This window comes from Perna viridis, chromosome 10 (genome assembly GCF_037379345.1).
Source record: "Perna viridis isolate PV_CMFRI_1.1 ecotype Kerala chromosome 10, ASM3737934v1, whole genome shotgun sequence".
Classification (NCBI taxonomy): domain Eukaryota; kingdom Metazoa; phylum Mollusca; class Bivalvia; order Mytilida; family Mytilidae; genus Perna; species Perna viridis.
In genome coordinates this window covers 11,924,176-11,944,522 of record NC_142454.1, presented here as the reverse complement: position 1 = coordinate 11,944,522, position 20,347 = coordinate 11,924,176, and the positions used below count along the sequence as shown (strand labels likewise).

General features: G+C 33.5%; 1 protein-coding gene across 3 annotated transcripts in view; it reads left to right on the top strand.

Moving 5' to 3' along the window:
- The window catches only part of LOC148604543 (cholecystokinin receptor-like), a 48,126-nt gene extending 33,408 nt beyond the window's left edge, over nucleotides 1-14,718 (top strand). For 2 of the 3 annotated variants that reach the window (XM_088549854.1, XM_088549853.1), the window contains exons 2-3: nucleotides 12,234-12,608; nucleotides 13,184-14,716. In XM_088549854.1, coding sequence (XP_088405980.1) covers nucleotides 12,234-12,608; nucleotides 13,184-13,650 — 842 coding nt within the window. In that variant the 3' untranslated portion in view covers nucleotides 13,651-14,716. Of the gene's footprint in view, nucleotides 1-12,233; nucleotides 12,609-13,183 lie in introns of all 3 variants that reach the window. The other variant, XM_088549851.1, reaches the window with a different exon arrangement.
- The last annotated feature ends 5,629 nt before the right edge of the window (nucleotides 14,719-20,347 follow it).

The window sequence follows — 20,347 nt, the reverse complement described above, 5'->3', positions numbered from 1 at the left end:
AGGTTTTAGGGTCTTAGGGGTTGCCTTCAGACAGGTTTGAGGGTTTTAAGGGTTGGATTTAGACAGGTTTAACGGTTGTCAGGGTTGGCTTCCGACAGGTTTGAGGGTTTTCAGGGTTGGCTGCAGACAGGTTTGAGGGTTTTTCAAGAGTAATCAAGGGAACCAAGGTTATAGACCAGACATGGAAAACAGACATACACAACAAAGAAAATAAAGTAACTAAAATCATACATACAAAGTAACAAAAGTAAATGAACAACTCGGACTCCACTAAAAACTGGGAGCATGGACCAGGTGCACCGGTAGGGTAAGCGTCATCTACTTTTCTAGAAACACCCGCCGAGTTGCTCATAAAAAGTCAAGTCCGGGGTAGACAAACGAGAAAAAGGAAAACTATGACCCGTTGAATAAATCAGTTTTCATGGTGCTGATGGATACACCATAACGATCCACGAGTTCATGATGACGACCATAAAACTTCTGTAGTGATGACTTCAATTATGTAGCAACATAACCCTGTTTCACGATGCCTATTTGTTAGAGTTCTAGCGCGATACAAAAAGTCTGCGTAGTTTCGGCAAGCTATGGCATAACGTATGACTTGTGATATGAACACTCCATACGCAGGAGCCGAAGGGATGTTGCCACAGATGAAAGGAAAGTTGACAATTCTGAATGAAAAGTCATCACGTTTGTCGTAAAGTTTGGTCAATAGTTTTCCTTGACCATTCTAAGTGTAGGTCAAGATATGAGGGTGACTTCACAGTGTCTGTAGTATCCTTTATCTCAAGTTCTTTTGGGTAGATGAAAGGATCTAGCCAAACGATATTTTTTTCTTTCTGATCAGATCAGCTATAAAGTCAGCCTCATAAGAGTAAAAGAATATGTCAGCAAGTAAAGGAGCACAATTTGTCCCCATTGGAATGCCGACCGTTTTTTGAAAAACACGTCCACCACACTGGACAAATATGTTGTCGATTAAAAATTCCAGCATTTTGTAAACATCTTCCTCTGTATATTTGAAAGATGATTTGAAATTGTTTCTTACAAAGTATGGGGAATCTCTACCAAGAACTATATATTTGTATCTAAGTGTACCATCCTTTTTGGAAAAACAACGATGTATGATGTTTTTAAGTCGGGATTTTAACTGAGTATGGTGAATAGAAGTACACAGTGTTGAAAAATCATAGGTTTTAATGTTAATATATTCAGATAATAGTCTTGAACTTATTCTCTCCAAAAGATCTTTCGAATTTTTCAGGATCCACATTGAATTATTACCACTACGGGAGTAATAAGTGTTGTGGTAGGACTGCAGACCCTCTCTGACAGTTGTGAGTATAGAATTTAAAAGGTATGAAAGAGGTTTGGTGGTAAATTTTGCGGATCCAGCTATGAAACGTTGTTTGTATGGATTCTTGTGAAGTTTAGGAATCCAGTACATAGACGGTAAATCACAATCATCGTCAAGGTTGGTTTTAGACAAGTTTGACAGTTTTCAGGGTTGGTTTTAGACATGTTTGAGGGTTGTCAGGGTTGGTTTAGACAGGTTTGGCAGTTTTCATGCATGTGACTAACCGCAAATGTGACGCCACTTTGAACGTCTCATGCAATACACCATTTGTTGATTCATGATTCATGAAAATGTCTTGAAACTGAAGTTTTCATTGGTACATGTTTCCTCTAAGTTGTTTATGAATGGATTCATGTGTGATCTTTTTATAAATGATGCATTTACAAAACGTCAATATTAAATATAAAACACATGATATCGCCTGTTTTGCCGTAGGACGAGTTATTTTGACGGGTGTAAAAATAAGCGATTTGAGGAAAAAGGAATATAAAAAAGTTCTGGTTTTGGCGGACACTTCAAGTTGCTATATCTTCTTAAGTCTAGATTAAGTATTTTGCGGAATTTATTTTAGCGTTACCAGACAAACCCAAAATACGCCAAACTAGTACTATGCATTTCGGGAAAATAACTCGCTGTACTGTATCAGCACATGAAAGTATGCCTTAATGACATTTAATTTTATTTGACAATTAAGATATTCGCTGATAAGTACATCTTAAGTACATGCAAGTATTTTCTCCGGCCTTATTTTTATAGACTGCGACTTAAATATTTGTTTGGTATAGACAGGTGTTTTGATAACTTTTAAATTGCATTTTAGCTAACACGAGGGGATTACAAATGTCTGGTGTAGACAGGTTTGAGGGTCTTAGGGGTTGGTTTTAGACGGGTTTGAGGGTTTACAGGGTTGGCTTTAGACAGGTTTGACGGTTGTCAGGGTTGGCTTCAAACAGGTTTAAATGGTTTTCAGGGTTGGCTACATACAGGTTTGAGGGTTTTCAGGGTTGGTTTTAGACAGGTTTGAGGGTTTTCAGGGTTGGTTTTAGACAGATTTGATAGTTTTCAGGGTTGGTTTTTGATAGGTTTGAGGGTTTTCAGGGTTGCCCTCAGACAGATTTGAGGCTTTTCATGGTTGGTTTCAGACAGATTTGCGGGTTTTCATGGTTGGCTTCAGACAGGTTTGAGGGTTTTCAGTGTTGGCTTCAGACAGGTTAGCGAGTTTTCAAGGTTGGCTTTAGACAGGTTTGACGGTTTTCACGGTTGGTTTTAGACAGGTTTGACGGTTGTCAGGGTTGGTTTTAAACAGGTTTGACGATTCCCGGGTTGGTCTTAGACAGGTCTCCCTGTATTTGATACATAGGTACACTGCTTTCAATTAAACCCGATTTGCTGATTTATCGTTAGTTTTCATTTTTTTGTCTGTTTTTGTGATTCTATCTTTATTTTAGAAGCGTCTAATTTGTGTGTTTACTTGAAATGTTTAAATATTGGTGTCTTTAATTCCCAAAGACTGGAAGATCGAGATTTGTTTATCATGGTACCTATAGTTAATGAGTACATGTAAAATGAAGTTTCACATTGCATTGACTATTGAGTTCTAATTAAGTATATTTGCACTAGTACAATGACATATTAAACTCCAGCTGCTATCTGACACTCATCATTCTGGGCAATGTCACTAAAGAAACACCATTAATCATAATTTAGTAAGCAGACGTAAAGACATGACAATCTAAGATTACAACACGATTCAATTTTGAGTGTATTGGCATTAAAATTGTCATATTCTAGAAACAGTTGTCTCATTTCAGTGTTGCTTCAGGAAATGAGATAATTCAAGATCACTGCATCACGGTAGTCCTGTTAGCGTGATTTTGTAAATGTTGCAGTGACAAAACCTATATAGTAAATAGCATGTTTTATTGACTTTAGTGCATGTATATATGACAGAAGTAGAAATGATATACTTTTAAACTAAAATGGACAATATGAATAGATAACAAAGGTTTAAATACAAAAATACCATATTATATATATTGCAAATTTGGATATGCTGTACACGTGTTTCAAGGAGTTAAATCTCATCAGCATCATTAGAACCAAATATAAAGGAATTGATGGTCAGTGGGATATCAGAGTGTTTTATTTATGGCTATCTCCAGTTTTTAAAGATTTAAGATATAAACAAAATTTCGGTTTGTTTAAGCACTATCAGTTGCAATGAATACATGTACGTTACAATAGTTGGTTAAGTCTTTGGCAATAAAGGTAACAGTAATATATAACATATGCAGTTAATAAGAATTCTACACATAATGATATATTAGCACTTTTTTGACTTTGTAAATGTATCAGATAAATGTGGTGTTCACAACAGCAAATTTCTCATTAGATCAAACACTATTTAACCTTTGAGCCTCATGAATTAGTTCACTAACGTTTGGTAACATACCAACCCTCTGTTTGACTGAAGATATGATTTAAGCAGAGGTGAAGAATCTAAAAATTATTTTGTTTTTGTATTATTTAAACAAATACAATATCTTTACAAGTTTATTTAGAATTATCAGTGCTCAGAAATGTTTCATGTCTGTACATAGGTGCATTGGAAAGAAGGCAAGAGAAAGCGCAGGTGACTAATAGCATATGTGACGCCACATTTGAAAGTATCATGCAATACACCATTTGTTAATTCATGATTCATGAAAATGTCTTGAAACTGAAATTTTCATTGGTACATGTTTCCTCTAAGTCGTTTATGATTAGAACTATGTGTTTTCTTTTTTATTATCTTAATGATGCACTGACAAAACGTCAATATCAAGTATTGAACACATGATATCGCTTATAATACCGCATGGCGACGGGTATAAAAGTAAGCGATTTGAGGAAAAAGGATTGTGAAAAAGTTCTGCTTTTGGCGGACACATTAATGTGCACTAATTACTTAAGGCTAGACTAAATATTTTGCGGAATTTATTTTAGCGTTATCAGACAAGCCTAAAACACGCCAAAATATGCATTTCGGGAAAATTACTCACTGTACTGTATAAGCATATGAAAGTATGCCTTAACGACATTTAATTTTATTTTGACAATTAAGAAATTCGATGATAAGTACGGGTTGCAAATGCATATTTATATGATATTAAGTAGCAGTCTTTATAAAAATCAGATAGAAGCTAATTCATATATCCCACCGAATTCAGTTCAATTCCTTCTTCAGAAAGAATTTCAGATAAAACTTGATTGTACATGAAATTGGCACTTTGCAAGAGTTATCGTTATTGATTTTGTTTGATTTAGCCACTTTTAGTGGGAAATAAATGTACGATTTTCTCAGTGTATATCTGAATACAGAAAACAATATCTTTATGTTAATATATAGCATATGTAGATTGAAAAGCGTTGTTTGTTGGGTTTTGCTACACCATAAATAACTTTACTATTAGCAGTGTTTGAATTTTGTGTTGACTGGTACCTAAAAACAGACGACTTTTAACTTGATGAACCTCTATTTTAGTAAATGAAAACAACGTTAATTAGGTCTTGTTTACCATTAACATATTTCTGAAACTAGTAATAGACTAGACTTGACAACGTTCTAATAAAAATAAACCGTCTATATTATTGAGTAGTCTGAGTACTTGTAGGCAACTGAAACATGTTGTACAAGAAAATTGTCACATCTACAACAGTCTATTAGTAAACAATGTGTCTAGAGAAAACGTATAATTCATGTTGTATTTTATAATTGTTTGGAAAGTTGTCAGGAAACGTATATTTGATACAAACAATTAACACATTCCAATGTAAGAATCTATAAACCCGTAGTTGATGTTACACATGAACCTACGACCATTTAAAATATATAAAAAAAATAATAACTTGGCAAAACTAAAACTTGTATATAAAAAGTGACCATATGTTATATTGATCGTTTTGCAGTTACCCTCGAAAGTACACAAAAGTTGTGTTTGTCTGTATTTAATACTTTGCATTCCCGATAATTCAATTTCAATGTGATTTATTGTTCAATTGATAAATATTTTTTGAACTTCTCTTGTTCTATTTTCGTATTCTGTATTACCCCAAAATTGTTAACCAGAACTTTAAAAACAAAGTAGGTGTTCAATATAAATCATCCCGCCCTTTGCTCGTAATTAACAATTTTATTGAGTACATCTTATCACTTACTGAAAACTGAAAAAAACCTAGATTTACCAAAACTCATATGTTTCAAAGACTTTAAACGGATAGATATTGAAATAAATAAGAAACTGATTTGCTGTGATCCTCAGTTCATTATTTGTTTTACCTTATTCAAATTATATTGGCATATTTCGATAAACAAAGTTGCAACAATATCTTGCCGGGTCGGTATTTTTGTCGATATTGAGACGAGGAATAGACAAATCCGCTTTTCCGAGAAACTGGAAATTTAAGAAAAAATGATCATAAACACTCCTGTCTTGAGTCGCATTATATAAGCTGTTGATGCAGTATTTTATCTTACTATGTCATATTTTGTATAAATCATCATTTCCTATATTAACGACGTGTTATACCAGCAGACAGCTAGTCCCATAGGATGGTGAAATAAATGCTGTCCTGTCATCAAACCTTACAGATAGGGTCTATCAATATTATTAAGCACATTAAATTTGATGTACAAAGACATAACTGAAGTCATATTAGGGTCAAATTACCGGATAGAATCATCGACTTGACGGACAATCAGTTGAAGAGCTTTGCTTTGGTTTGACTGGTGGTTAGCTTCATATAAAAATGTCTAGTGTTGTTTATGCTTTCTTATCTTGACCTACACTTAGAAATTGATGGTAAAGGAAAACAATTGACCAAACTTTACGACAAACGTGATGACTTTTCATTCAGAATTGTCAACTTTCCTTTCATCTGTGGCAACATCCCTTCGGCTCCTGCGTATGGAGTGTTCATATCACAGGTCATACGTTATGCCATAGCTTGCCGAAACTACGCAGACTTTTTGTATCGCGCTATTCTCTAACAAAAAGGCATCTTGAACAGGGTTATGTTGCAACAAAATTAAAGTCATCACTACAGAAGTTTTATGGTCGTCATCATGAACTCGTTGATCGTTATGGTGTATCCATCAGCACCATGAGAACTGATTTATTCAGCGGGTCATAGTTTTCCTTCCCTCGTTTGTCTTCCCCGGACTTGACTTTTTATGAGCAACTCGGTGGGTGTTTCTAGAAAAGCAGAGGACGCTTATCCTACCGGTGCACCTGGTCCATGCTCCCAGTTTTTAGTGGAGTCCGATTTGCTCATTTACTTTTGTTACTTTGTATGTATGATTTTAGTTACTTTATGTTCTTTGTTGTGTATGTCTGTTTTCCATGTCTGGTCTTTGTCCCTGGATTGCATTTTTTTTTATTACCGCTATGACCTTGGTTCCCTTGATTACTCTTTCATAATTCATCATATCTTTAGCTATAGCCTTGGAATGGTGAAAACATCAGATTTATCATACACATTTTTTTGTGTACTTTTCCTCCATTTCCCTTTCTCAACATAACTCTCATTACCCCTTGTTTCATCATCAATATCACCTCTATATTTTAAATTTATATCATTTTAACTTTTTGTTGTACGTGGATGTAGAAAAGTGTGGAAAAAATTCATATTTTCTAACAAATTCCAAAATCCGCACACCCCATACCATCAAATGAGGAATTCAACCAAAAATGAAAGACATAAAATGTAGTTTCCTTGCATATTTTTCTTGTTTCGTTGTAGTATTATATAACCAATTTATATCTTTTATTTTGTGCGGTTCATTTGTGTCCCAATCATACATAAGATTTTATGTAGGCATTTACATTGATTTAAGGTTCGAAAGAGAGAAAAGTTTTACAAAAAAGAGAGAGTTTTATCTATATATACACACACACATTGTATATAGAAAGGATTCAGACTCTAAGCAGTTTCATCAACTTTGGTAATAGACCAATAAAGACCAATATATGATTGATCGACCAATCACACTCTCCAGATGATCCATCCACATTTATTTCCCCTCGAAGTTTATAACGATTTGTAAAGCAATTTATAAATCATAATAGATAGTCATCATCAATGCGAAGGAGGACTGCATTAAAAGTTGAAAGCCTTAATTGGGTGGTTGTTTGCAAAATTTCTTTCAAAACACATCATTTATTATGCTCTTTTATTATCTTTCTTCTGCATGGTTCCCAAATGTAAATATCATCGAAAGTGTATGTTGCTGTCATGTACTTGAAAAGTGAAATAGTTACGAAATATTTTGCATCGTAGTAGATTGATATCAAAGATTTGCAATAAGGAGGTATTTCTTCTTTGTGATGAACGAAAAGAGTCATGCTCGTGCCAATCGTATGAGAAATGTTGTCGACAAGTAAACAGATGTACTATCAATATATCTTATCTTACGTTGAGATGAGAAACTGTAACATACCAGAGCTTGGAATGCTGGTGTATAATGAAAAAAGGTGAATGAAATATTATTCAAAAATACAGTTCGAGTTATTCTTTCAGTCTTTTGGAATTTTTTTTAAAGTTTGTGTTGCCTTTTCATATAAACTGCTCAACCGAACAAACTTACGTGTCGCTGAAAGATGATGATTCAAAACTGTTTGCCATTGCAATGATAAATGACTCTCAGGCAATTCATAAAAGAGGACGAATACGTCATTGTTATTCTGAAGAAGGACTTCTTTTATAGTGGAAATTCGTAATTGCCTGTTTATTTTCAGATTTTCTTATAGGACATCTTCTATTCAACCTTGGAAAGTTTGAATAATTCTATTGAAAGATATTTCAGGGTTGGCATTTATTGAAGATCCATGCGTGACATTGAGTTGATATTTTCTTCCTGGTGTGGTTGTTGTCTCTTTGCCATACTCACCATATCCATTCTCCTAATATTATAGGCTTTTGTCCCATATCTTGTGCAAGAAGAAGAATTAATTAGAAGAGATGATATCTGAATTGCGCAGTTGTCTAATTATCATGGCAATTAGAGTTTACAATTAGTGTCAGGAATGTGAACTATAGTATAGAGACACATGATTTATTATTGTGTAGAAATTGTTTATACGCATACCCCATGTCCCGGTATTGTTTTTAAAACTTGCAACTTTTATACTCCACTTTGCTTCCATTTTATTGCATAGGAAATTATTTTCAACGTAGAGCTGATCACGTGATACAATACACGTATATATTTTGAGCATCCATTTTCCTAGGCAAAATTGATATCTAAATAGTCAACAAAACAAATTTATCAAAGTCATAATCACAACTCGAAGGTACAAATTACCAAAAAAAAATATTGCACTGGCAACTTTAAGAAAAACAGGTAAAAATGAAAATTGCCTCCACCTTTTGTACAGGCATTTCTAGCCAGGATAATATGGCTAGCCGAACTCCCCGCTTCCATATTGACCATACGAATACTAGGTATAAGTTTGTGTTTTATACACAAAAGTCAATATGGGTAAATCAGTTTTCAACTCAGTGCTAGACTAAACAATTAATAAAGTGAAAAGCACATGTTTAATTGTTTGTTACGTTGTTACGTTATAATCTGTGATAAGTCTGTGAGGTTATCGGTGGCTTCTAATTTAATCTATATTCATCTGAAATTTCTATGTTGACCTTCCTGGTCTATACGTACGCTGCTTTTTTTTTGGCGCTTGTCCCAAGTCAGGAATTTCTGGCCTCTGTATATATTGTTTCATTTTCAATTGCAGTTTGTTTTTATGCTGCTGGGGAATATAGTGACAACGAAATTGTTATTCCTTTGTATAATGTTGTTTTTGGGCCATCTGCAGCCTGCCATGTAGTGTGAGGTCCTCGTCGATTACTTGAGACCCATGGGTAGCCTTGGGGTGACATTTTTCATCCCGGATGGAATAGCATAAGGCATTTTTCTAGCGTTTTTCAGTTTTGGCTTCTTATTTTTGACGCTGTTTTTAAAGGGGATGTGTCAAAATTTCATCCTATGCCAAGACATATTTGGAACTGGCATGTTGGATCTACATAAACCTATACACAATTGTTTGTTACACTTGTTTGTTTATTTGAGAGTATGTAACTTTTGTTACGGTGTATCCATCTGCGACATGAAAACATGATTTGTTCAACATGTCACAGTTGTTCTTTTTTCTTTCGTCTACCCCGGACTTGACTTTTATGAGCAACTCGGCGGGTGTTTCCTGAAAAGCAGGACGCTTATCCTACCGGTGCACCCGGTCCATGCTCCCAGTGTTTAGTGGAGTCCGAGTTGCTCATTTACTTTCGTTACTATGTATTTATGATTTGTGTTACTTTATGTTCTTTGTTGTGTATATCTGTTTTCCATGTCTGGTCTATGTCCCTGGATTACATCATTTTGATTACCACTATAACCTTGCTTCCTTTGATTACTATTCCAATGTTTCTTTTTATAGAAAATGACTTTTTCATATTTTCATTGTATATTTAGTGGCACCGTAACCGATGATTATGTTTTCTTTTGGTCTCATGTTCTGTGAACCGTTTGGAGAAAATTCGATATGTATTGATTTACGGGGCTTTTTCTATTTATAGGATTATTTTTTCACATGTCGCACAATAACTTGACAAATCCTCGCTTTTCTAACTTCCATACTTACAGTAGTCAAAAAGGTCTTCAGTCTTACCACCCACATTTGTCACCCTCGTAGTCAATCAATTCAATGTGTATCAAAAAAAAAAGTTCTTCTGGAAACCCTCAGTGCTAGACTATTATCGGAGTATGATAGCATCAGGACCTGTAGTGTTCAACCCTTTATACTATAGTAAAACTCCGGCTAAAAGGATGTATAAGAAAGTCGGCATTCCAAGGGGTACAAATTCTGTTTCACTTCTCGTTGACATACTTCGTAACTCCTGTTTAGCTGAATTCATAGCTGATCTGATCCACAAGAAGAAACATCTTTTAGCCAGATCATCAGATTTTGAAATCTCAGTTTTTGCTTTATAGATGGCGTATTATCATATAAACAATCTTAGTTTCGATAATTTTGTGAATCGCAACCACCCCAAAGAATCTGAGATAAAGGACACTACAGACATTAATAAGTCAACCTGATATCTTAACCTAAACTTGGAGATCGATTTTAAAGGAAACGTTTGAAACAACTATACAACAAACGTGGTTACTTCTCATTCTGTATTGTCAATTTTCCTTTTATTTGTGGCAACAATTCTTGAGCACCTACGTATGGGGTTTCATAACACTTATATCATAAGCATGTCATTTTCTTCAAGATGTATATTCTGTAGCATATATATGTCTTTAACAGTCCGATACTGATACTTGTATGTTATGGAACATTATAAAACCTTATGATGCTATGCTATTTGAATATTTTTGTTTGAGATTTGGAATTAACAACAAAACAAATTTATCAAAGTCATAATCACAACTCGAAGGAACAAATTACCAAAAAAAAAAAATATTGCACTGGCAACTTTAAGAAAAACAGGTTATATCATAAGCATGTCATTTTCTTCAAGATGTATATTCTGTAGCATATATATGTCTTTAACAGTCCGATACTGATACTTGTATGTTATGGAACATTATAAAACCTTATGATGCTATGCTATTTGAATATTTTTGTTTGAGATTTGGATGAATTTTGAATAAATATTTTTTGTTAAAAATGAAAAAATGAGCTCTTTGTACTAAAATTTATTGTTCTATATAGAATAAGTATATTTGATCTTTAGTATATTTGGCTCTATACCAATCAGAATTTGATTCTATCTACATTCTGTATTACTAAATATTACGCCTATCACAAGAATTAAGATTACGTATCACCTCTTAAATATTAGCTTTTTTGAAAGATTTGTTTGAAAACAGAAATGTAAATTGCGTTATTTTATCAAATGGAATTTTGATAACATAGATTATATATTACCAGATGTATAAACTATATATATTTAATGAAGGAACCCATCCCCATTCCAATAAATCAACATTAACAAGAAACGAAAAAACAAAACAAAACAAAACAAAACAAAACAAAACAAAAAACATTACATATACATTACATATGCAAAATTAACAACGTTATAATATAGTTCTCAACAATTTTATTGTCAACGAACCGACAAAATTTCTTACACATAAAAACTGAAGATAAGGAAACCAAGACGTGACACAAACAATTAGAGCACTGGCATTATGAACAAATAGTGACGTCATGTCCTCTGGTAGGGCAAACATATCGTGCTCCGCCAACGGCAACCGTCATATAACAAGTGATTTTAATGTAAACATAGCACATGCAAATACTGTGGAAATTGTGAAAAATAATGTGAAGGAATATTATGAAACGATCGTGTCGTTATAGTTTGAATCGAATCACGTGATATGCCATAACTGTATAAAGCTAGTTAAATATTAAGTGTCTGTGATAAGAACTGCAGAGAGAAGAAAACAGCAACAAACATTTTAATGGCAGACCAATTGGCAAGCACACATACGTACAAAAGACGAGCTTGTCACAAATGTTACTACTGCATTGATCGACGTATGACTAATCATACATTGATATATGGTTTTGAAATAAAAAAATATCTTTTGACGACCCTTGTTCGTATTTCGTAGTTCAAAAAGTCCATTTTGATATTCATCGATTGAATTAATGATTTTATGATTTTACTTGCCTCATTTTTCATGCATTTATGTTTCGGTTTAGTTTAAACAGTATTTTATTGAATTTATGGTTGATATCATCTATGCATTAATTGTTTGCGTATTTTCATATTCAAAACAAACCTTTATTATTTGTTGTATTTTTTTTTTCATTTTTTTCAGCTGTATCAGTATGTGTAAGCTGTTTCACGTTAGTCGCCATATCAGCAGAACGATACTTTGCGATATGTCACCCATTACGTTCCCGGACTTGGCAGACACTTTCTCATGCTTATAGAACCATTATTTGTATATGGTTGTGTGCGCTGTTTCTGATGATACCAATTGCAGCAGGGAATGAAATTAAAACTTTAAGAACAGGAAACCAAGCTTGCCGTGAAATATGGGCGGTTCATCTTCAGGAGCTGTATGTCGCTTACAGTATTTTTTTGTTGATTATTCTCTTCATTTTACCTCTCTGTACAATGGCAGTGGCGTATGGTGCAATGGCTTATAAACTCTGGTTTTCGATAAAACAGCAAGCCAAAGACCAAGAAGGTAATTTCAAAAAATGTGTATTTTTAGCACCTAAGACGTCAGAGGGTTTTGCAGTTCTAATGAACTTGGTACTATATGACATACATCTATTAAAAGATATGCAAGAACCCCAAAATAAACAAATCAAACGAAATAATTATATAATGAGAACATGTTGCTGCACAAAATATCAAACATAACGTGATATATGATAACCAAAAACAAGAACAAAACAACAATATTGAGGGAATATCGGATTTTACATCATGACATTTAAAAACTATTACAAAACACATTTTGCAAAGAGACAACAAAGTGAAATATCGTCATTGAGCTTAATACTTCATTAATCGAGTTCTGATTCCTGCAGTTTAATACGACTTTTGTAGATTCAAAACAAATACTATTTTTCTTCAAGAAATAAGCGCAAGTCTTTAACAAAATGTAAATAATGATTGCTGATGTTATTATGTTATAACAACTTACTGTACTTTCTTACGACTTTGTGAAGTTGACGGTGTAGCTTCTAATATCTAAGGATAGCAATGACTCATTGTACTTTTGGGCAAATTAAACGTGTGTGTTTTTTTTTTCAGAAAGCAACGAATCGATGATGGGGTCATCGCATGATCTTCATGCCAATTCATCAAAACGTAAAAGTGATGTTAACATCAGTTTAAGGTCAACAAATATGAGATCGTGTACTAATCACAGGAAAAGAGTCATTAAGATGTTGTTCGTCGTAGTATTTGAATATTTTGTATGCTGTTCTCCACTGTATATTCTCAATACATGGAAGAGCATAGATTATAGAAATATTCATGGTAAATTATCGGACACGGCTTGGTCTTTGATATTGCTATTGTTTTACTCGTCATCATTTATTCATCCAATAACATACTGTTTTATGAACAAAAACTTCAGGAAAGCGTTTTTAGGCGTTTTTAGATGTTTTATAAGCAAAACAAAACCTCTTGGAAGGAGCTGTACTGAGATGAGTACTGTGAACACTTCTTTACAACAAAGGCATAGAATGAAGAAACAAGTGTCTTATGATGTTTAGGACTCCTGTTTATATGTTCTCCAATATTGTAATTTTACACAGGGTTAAACTGCCTTTACCAGCAATATATCGGTGGCATATGTATGCTTCTACATTTTTTGAAAAATGATGCTTTTTCTGTATTTATGTGTTATAGTCGGAATTTGGACTGCGTCAAAAGACTTGCACGCCTGAAGGACTGATAGTGTCTCACGTTACTGTGACTTTATAATACAGAAGAATCGAATAGTCATTCCATGTCATGATGTGCTCACATTCATTTCTCAAAAATTACTTGTTTACGAATCTCATTTAGATTTCATGACAAAGTCAATAAACAGCAAATATATTTTCTAGTATTATAGTAGCAGTTTACAGAATATATAGCGCAACAAAGTCATTTGACATTAAATGTACGTTGCTTGTATAAAATATAGTCTGTGTTTTCCGGAAACAGGTTAAACTGTTACATTTGTTACTTGTCTCAAAGTCAGGAATAATCTTATTGGCAACCCACAGTAAGCACATAGTATAATGACTAAATAGCATGAATTGATGTTTTAATTTAAAAAAAACCACAAATTCATAGTAGTTTTTTTTCTTTATTCTGAAACAAAACTAAAGCAAATGCAAAATACGTACTGATTGAGCTAGTTGTGATTTGTATGAACCATAGTTAATGTTAAGCAGCTTCATTTCAAACCGGTCTCGAAATGCTGCTATTACTTAATCATTTTGAAGCAATTTTGTTTAACAAAAGAATGATGATATAATTGTAACATCGGTATATCAGTGTTATTTTCGACAAATAGTCTCAGACGATGCATTATGAAAAAAATCAATAAAAATCATTTTTAGAAAATATATATCAATTCTTATTATTGCCTTACACTAGTATCTCTAAATGCTAAACAGAATGACACATATTGTTATGCCATGTCAATGAATTAATGAATTAATTCCTTTCTCATGTCGTGAACTATGAAAATTAAGCTGTAACTGGTTTCGTATAATTTTTCGACGGATAGTTATAGTTGCTTGATTCTTTGCACGACAAGTAAAACGATCCATTGTTGACATCAGCTAAAATATCGAATTCTGGTAAGTATTTTTCAGAGACTCAGGTATAATATATATATTTTGTCTGCTGAGAGCAGTTTTTTTATATACATAGTTTGGGAAAGACAAATGGTGTGAGAGGACACATAATATTTTGGAGACTTTTATAATTGTACCTAATTACATGTATGTATGATTGATTGGTTCTGGGTAAAACAATCTAAACGATACGAATGTGTACGAACAGGAGAATGGATGCGTACAAATTATATGTATTCTAACAGGATAAATTTTACATTTCGGTCCGCTTGTGAACTTTATTTTTTAAAAGCTACACGTCTTTGTAATTTTTTTTCAATTTTAAATCTTTAAAAAAGGATTGATATACTTTATTTTCTACTCAGACATTGTAATTGTTTCCATAAAAGCATCCATTTGGGTTGATGATGTCATACATCACTAGATACGTATATAAAAGACAAAGTCAGACAAAATTAAAACGGATGAATCAAGATCTTCAGATTAATATTCCTGTGTCAATCACTCTTTTTGGATTTAATAGATGATTTCAGTATAAATTATTGTTATTAGAATTTATTGTCAGTCTTGTCTGAGCTTATAAAAATGCCATCATTCATTAATGTGCAAGCAACGACTTCTTTTATGTCTTCATTGTGTTGTGAAATTTTATTAAGTGCCTCAGAAGAGAAACGTATCTTGAGGTGAAGTGCGATTCACACCAAATACAATCGTAGAGTGACTTGCTATTCTTTTTTTCTCGATGGTTGCAAGAAGAGTCGAATTTCAGGTAAACCACCATGTGACTTATTTATTTTTATCCTGCAATGAGGTTATTTGTTAAACGAATAAAGGTATACGGTTATTTTTTTGCTGTATCCGTACATTAGCAGGTTATCGACTTTCTGGCTCCTCCCACTCACGTGATCGGCGGAACTACTTTTTTCCGGTATGCATTAATTATTCATGGCCGCCACCATAGATACGATATCAACAAAGTGCGATTGCGTATCCGGTTAATCTTTTTTTTTCGCTGTTTTCTTTCGTTTTCAGATTTTTTTTAGCTGAATGAAATATAAGATTTTATGTAAACCAAATAATTGTGTTTGTATTTTTTCACCGTCATATATATATGGCAAATCCCAAATCTCGTTCAGATTTGATTCATTATCAGTTTGCAGACGACTTCCCCTGTCATTTCAGTCATGTCTGACTCGGAGCCAGAGTGTCCGTCACAATTTAACATAAACTGGTCCCCACTTAAAGAAATTGAAGCATTGCAATATGATAAAACTCTTGAAGAGACAAATGACCAGGAAACTGTTATGTTCTTGGATTTATTACTGCGTAAACCCCAAAATAATGAATCAGAGGAACACTACATTATAGATCTGCCCATACAACTGCCTCTTCTTCTTCAAAAATCTCAAACAAATACAAGAATCTAGTGCACAAATTTCACCCCTGAAATCTACTGCCATATACCAAACAGAAACAAGACAGCTTCCACCTTCCTTGCGAAATTCAGAACTTTAATGTTCTTAAAATCGACTTTACAACATTTAAAATATTTGTATTTATTGTTCATTTTACTTGTTTTTCTCTTGGAATTAAATAAATGTTGATACATTGCTTATTTTCTTCAAACAGCTTTGACGGATTATATGATGCGGATTGAATTTCAATGTTTACTGAGTCATGCGCCATGTGTATTATTTTTCTCTGGTTTAACGATCGAGGCTTCTCAGAGGATATGCATTTTAAAATTTTATTTTAAAAATGTACACACGCAGAAAACTATTAATATAACAGGATAAAAACAATATAGGTACATTGTTGAAAATTATTGAAGATATGTGTATTCGACTTGGAACGGAGGAAATAACTCGGCGGAGCCTTGCATTCCCTACCCGTTCCATCGCCTCATCACATATCTTCAATAATTTTCGACAATGTACATATATTGTATATATATGCATGTAACGATTAAAATACGCTTGTAACTTTTTCGAACTTAAACCAAACGAACATTCATTTTCACAATTGATCTATCTTGCTTCCCTAGTCTTCATCATTAATCAGTAAAATGTCCAGCATTTCCCATTAAGACATAACCATCAACAATAAATGCATTTGGGAGTAGATTTGTCAACTAAATGGTTTTAAACATCGTAGTATTACGTTTCTGTCGTCATGTACACTTAGCAAAACCGAAGAAAAAAATTGCATATCAGTTAAAAGATAACGAGGTACAAATTCAACCAACTAAAAAAAAACACACAGAGATAGAAGGGGGCATGCGTGTATGTATATATATATATATATACATATATATATATGTGTGTGTGTGTGTGTGTGTGTGTGTGTGTGTGTGTGTGTGTGTGTATTTGTGTGAAAGTAAGAGAGAGTATTTGGGGATTGTTAAGTAAGATCCTCGAAATCATATATAATTTTTAAATCGAAGTGTCCCGCAATTTCAGTTTTATAAATATTTTTGTGGATTTCAATAAGAAACAAATATCCATGTGTACTACAGACAGGCATTCCTGATTTAACAAAAACAATGTTATCATGTCTCTTGTACTTATCAAAATTACACCCAGTGGCACCTGGAATCACATTTTTATGACACATAAAGACTAGAAGTCTGGAAGATAATCCTTATTATATAACCAGATAAGTGAACGTCGATGTATGAACCTTTTAAAGCAGTATGAGACATATCATATTTTTAAGTACTAGATATTTCGAAATAGAGTGGTGGTTAAAAGGTTAATTGGACTTTTATTACTATTCTATTCTATTACTATACTATTATATTAAGCTATGTAAGAATTTATATTTTTGATGTTAAAAAAAGGATTTAAATTGTTTCGTCGAGTAAATCAAATAATAATCATCAACTTCCTTTCAGTTAAGTCCATATCGAAATGGCGTGGTCACTGACATCCGTCTCCTCTTTAGACTGAAAACAAGGTATCAGGCATGAAGGTCAAAGGTTAAGACTAAACTGACAAGTTCCATGTACCATAAATATGGGCGCAAGGAAGAAGCTGGTTAACTGATTGATATTTTTGCCTTGATGTACAAACATACCGTTATTACGATTCGATAAACCTAAGTGTTCGAAAGACTATACAAAAATGTGATAATCAAAAACAAGTGCGTCATTCCAAAATTGCATCATTCTTACGTGGTTTGCAAGTTCAACATTTTAAACAATCTTCCACCAGTTAGATCAGTTTTTAGTGGAGTCCGAGTTGCTCATTTGTTTTTGTTGCTTTGTGTGTGTGGTTTTAGTTACTTTGTGTTCTTTGTTATGTATGTCTGTTTTCCATGTCTGGTCTTTGTCCCTGGAATGTATTCTTTTGAATACCGCTGTAATCTTGGTTCCCTTGATTGCTCTTTCACATATACTTTACATATCAAATGCAGTTATCGTCTTGCACGTCATACTATTTGTATAATTTCAATATAAATATTTAGATATGTCAGATTTAACCTAATTTCTAAAAACCTTTGATATTATTTTATAAAAAATATCTCCGCCAAAACGGGGTTAGTGCACAAAACATAAAGAAATACATGTTTGATGTAGTAGTTTATTTTCATTCAGAATCAAATACGCGGAGAGAAAATTTTTATATTTTATACAATCCTTGGAATTGATTGGTTGACTAGTTATGGGTTAAAGTTCTATGGCAGATATTTGATGAATTCTATAACGAGAACGTTTGACCTACCGAACAGACCCTGCTTTTAATACACCAATGCGATGAGCCAGATCTTTATTGTGCTAAAAGCAACAGCCCGACGACAAGCACGCCAGCCGAATCAGATACATAATTTTGACTACAAGCAAACCATTTGTCACTCTATATACTTAAATGTTGAGAAGCAGTGGTTTCCATTTTTAATTCGTTTGTGTGATTCTAGAGTTCTAGCGCGATACAAAAAGTCTGCGTAGTTTAGACAAGCTCTGGAAGAACGTATGAGTTGTGATATGAACACTCCATACGCAGGTGCTGAAGGGATGTTGCCACAGATGAAAGGAAAGTTGACAATTTTGGATGAAAATCATCACGTTTGTCGTAAAGTTTGGTCAATAGTTTTCCTTTACCATCGATCTCTAAGTGTATTTCAAGATATGAGGCTGACTTCACAGTATCTGTAGTATCCTTTATCTCAATTTCTTTGGGGTAGATGCGATGTATTAAATCCCCGAAATTAGGATTGTTTAAAGACAATACGTCATCTATATGGCGGAAACTGAGATTAAAGGATCTAGCTAGACGATATTCTTTCTTCAGGATCAGATCAGCTATAAAAGTCGGCCTCATAAGAGTGAAGGAAAATGTCAGCGAGTAAAGGAGTACAATTTGTTCCCACTGGAATGCGACCGTTTGTTGAAAAACACGTCCACCACACTGGACAAATATGTTTTCAATTAAAAATTCCAGCATTTTGTTAACATCTTCCTCTCTATATTTGGAAGATGATTTGGAATTATTTTTTACAAAGTATGAGGAATCTATACCAAGAACTATATATTTGCATCTTGGTGTACCATCTTATTTGTAAAAACAACGATGTATAATGTTTTTAAGTCGGGATTGTAACTGAGTATGGGGAATAGAAGTATACAGTGTTGAAAAATCATAGGTTTTAATGCTATTATATTCAGATAATAGTCTTGAACTGATTGTCTCCAAAAGATCTGTCCAATTTTTCAGGATCCACATTGAATTAATACCACTACGGGAGTAACAAGTATTGTGGTAGAACTGTAGACCCTCATTTGACAGTTGTGAGTATAGAAGTTAAACGTTTTGGAAGAGGTTTGGTGGTACATTTTGCAGATCCAGCTATGAAACGTATTTTGTATGGATTCTTGTGGAGTTTAGGAATCCAGTACATAGATGGTGAGTCACGATCATCGTCCTTGATAGAGAGACCAAAAGAGTATAGCACAGATTTATGGTTTTCCACAATCACTGCTTTTATTTTCTACGTCTACCTCTGAAATAAATATTGGATGTAAACAATTTTGCAGACAAAAACAATTTTGTTTTGTGCTTTGTCTGCTGGTACGACATCATATTTGTCATGTATAGTAGACAATATTTTTGCAACATCGGGGTCTTTGAAAACCGATGTAACTTTGGCACGCAATGACCCTCTGAAAACTACTTACCGATATTAGTATATAAGATATCAATTAAGACAGGTGTTTAATACATGTACTAACTACAGCATCGTAATCGTAATTTTATTGTCCTTTGTGCAGATATGGCATGCATTTGAAGACAAGACCATTTGACACTTCAGAAAAATATCTGTCATCTTAAGGGAAACCACATTAAGTTAAAAACATACAAACCTGCGTATACTCGTTATCGTTTTCGCTTATACCAAAAATAAGATCTTCATCTTATCTGTTTTGTATTTATAATTTGATTCAGTCCAGCTGTTTGAATACAGTACAACGTTTTTGTACCGTGAGATTAATTTATTACAGTACTAATGCTGCTTCTAACACATTCCTTCCACTTATTTAAAAAAAAAATTCAAGGTTAGCATGACATATGTGTTATAACTCAGGCAATAAATAAGTTGAGATGGCAATTCACTCCCTCTAAAA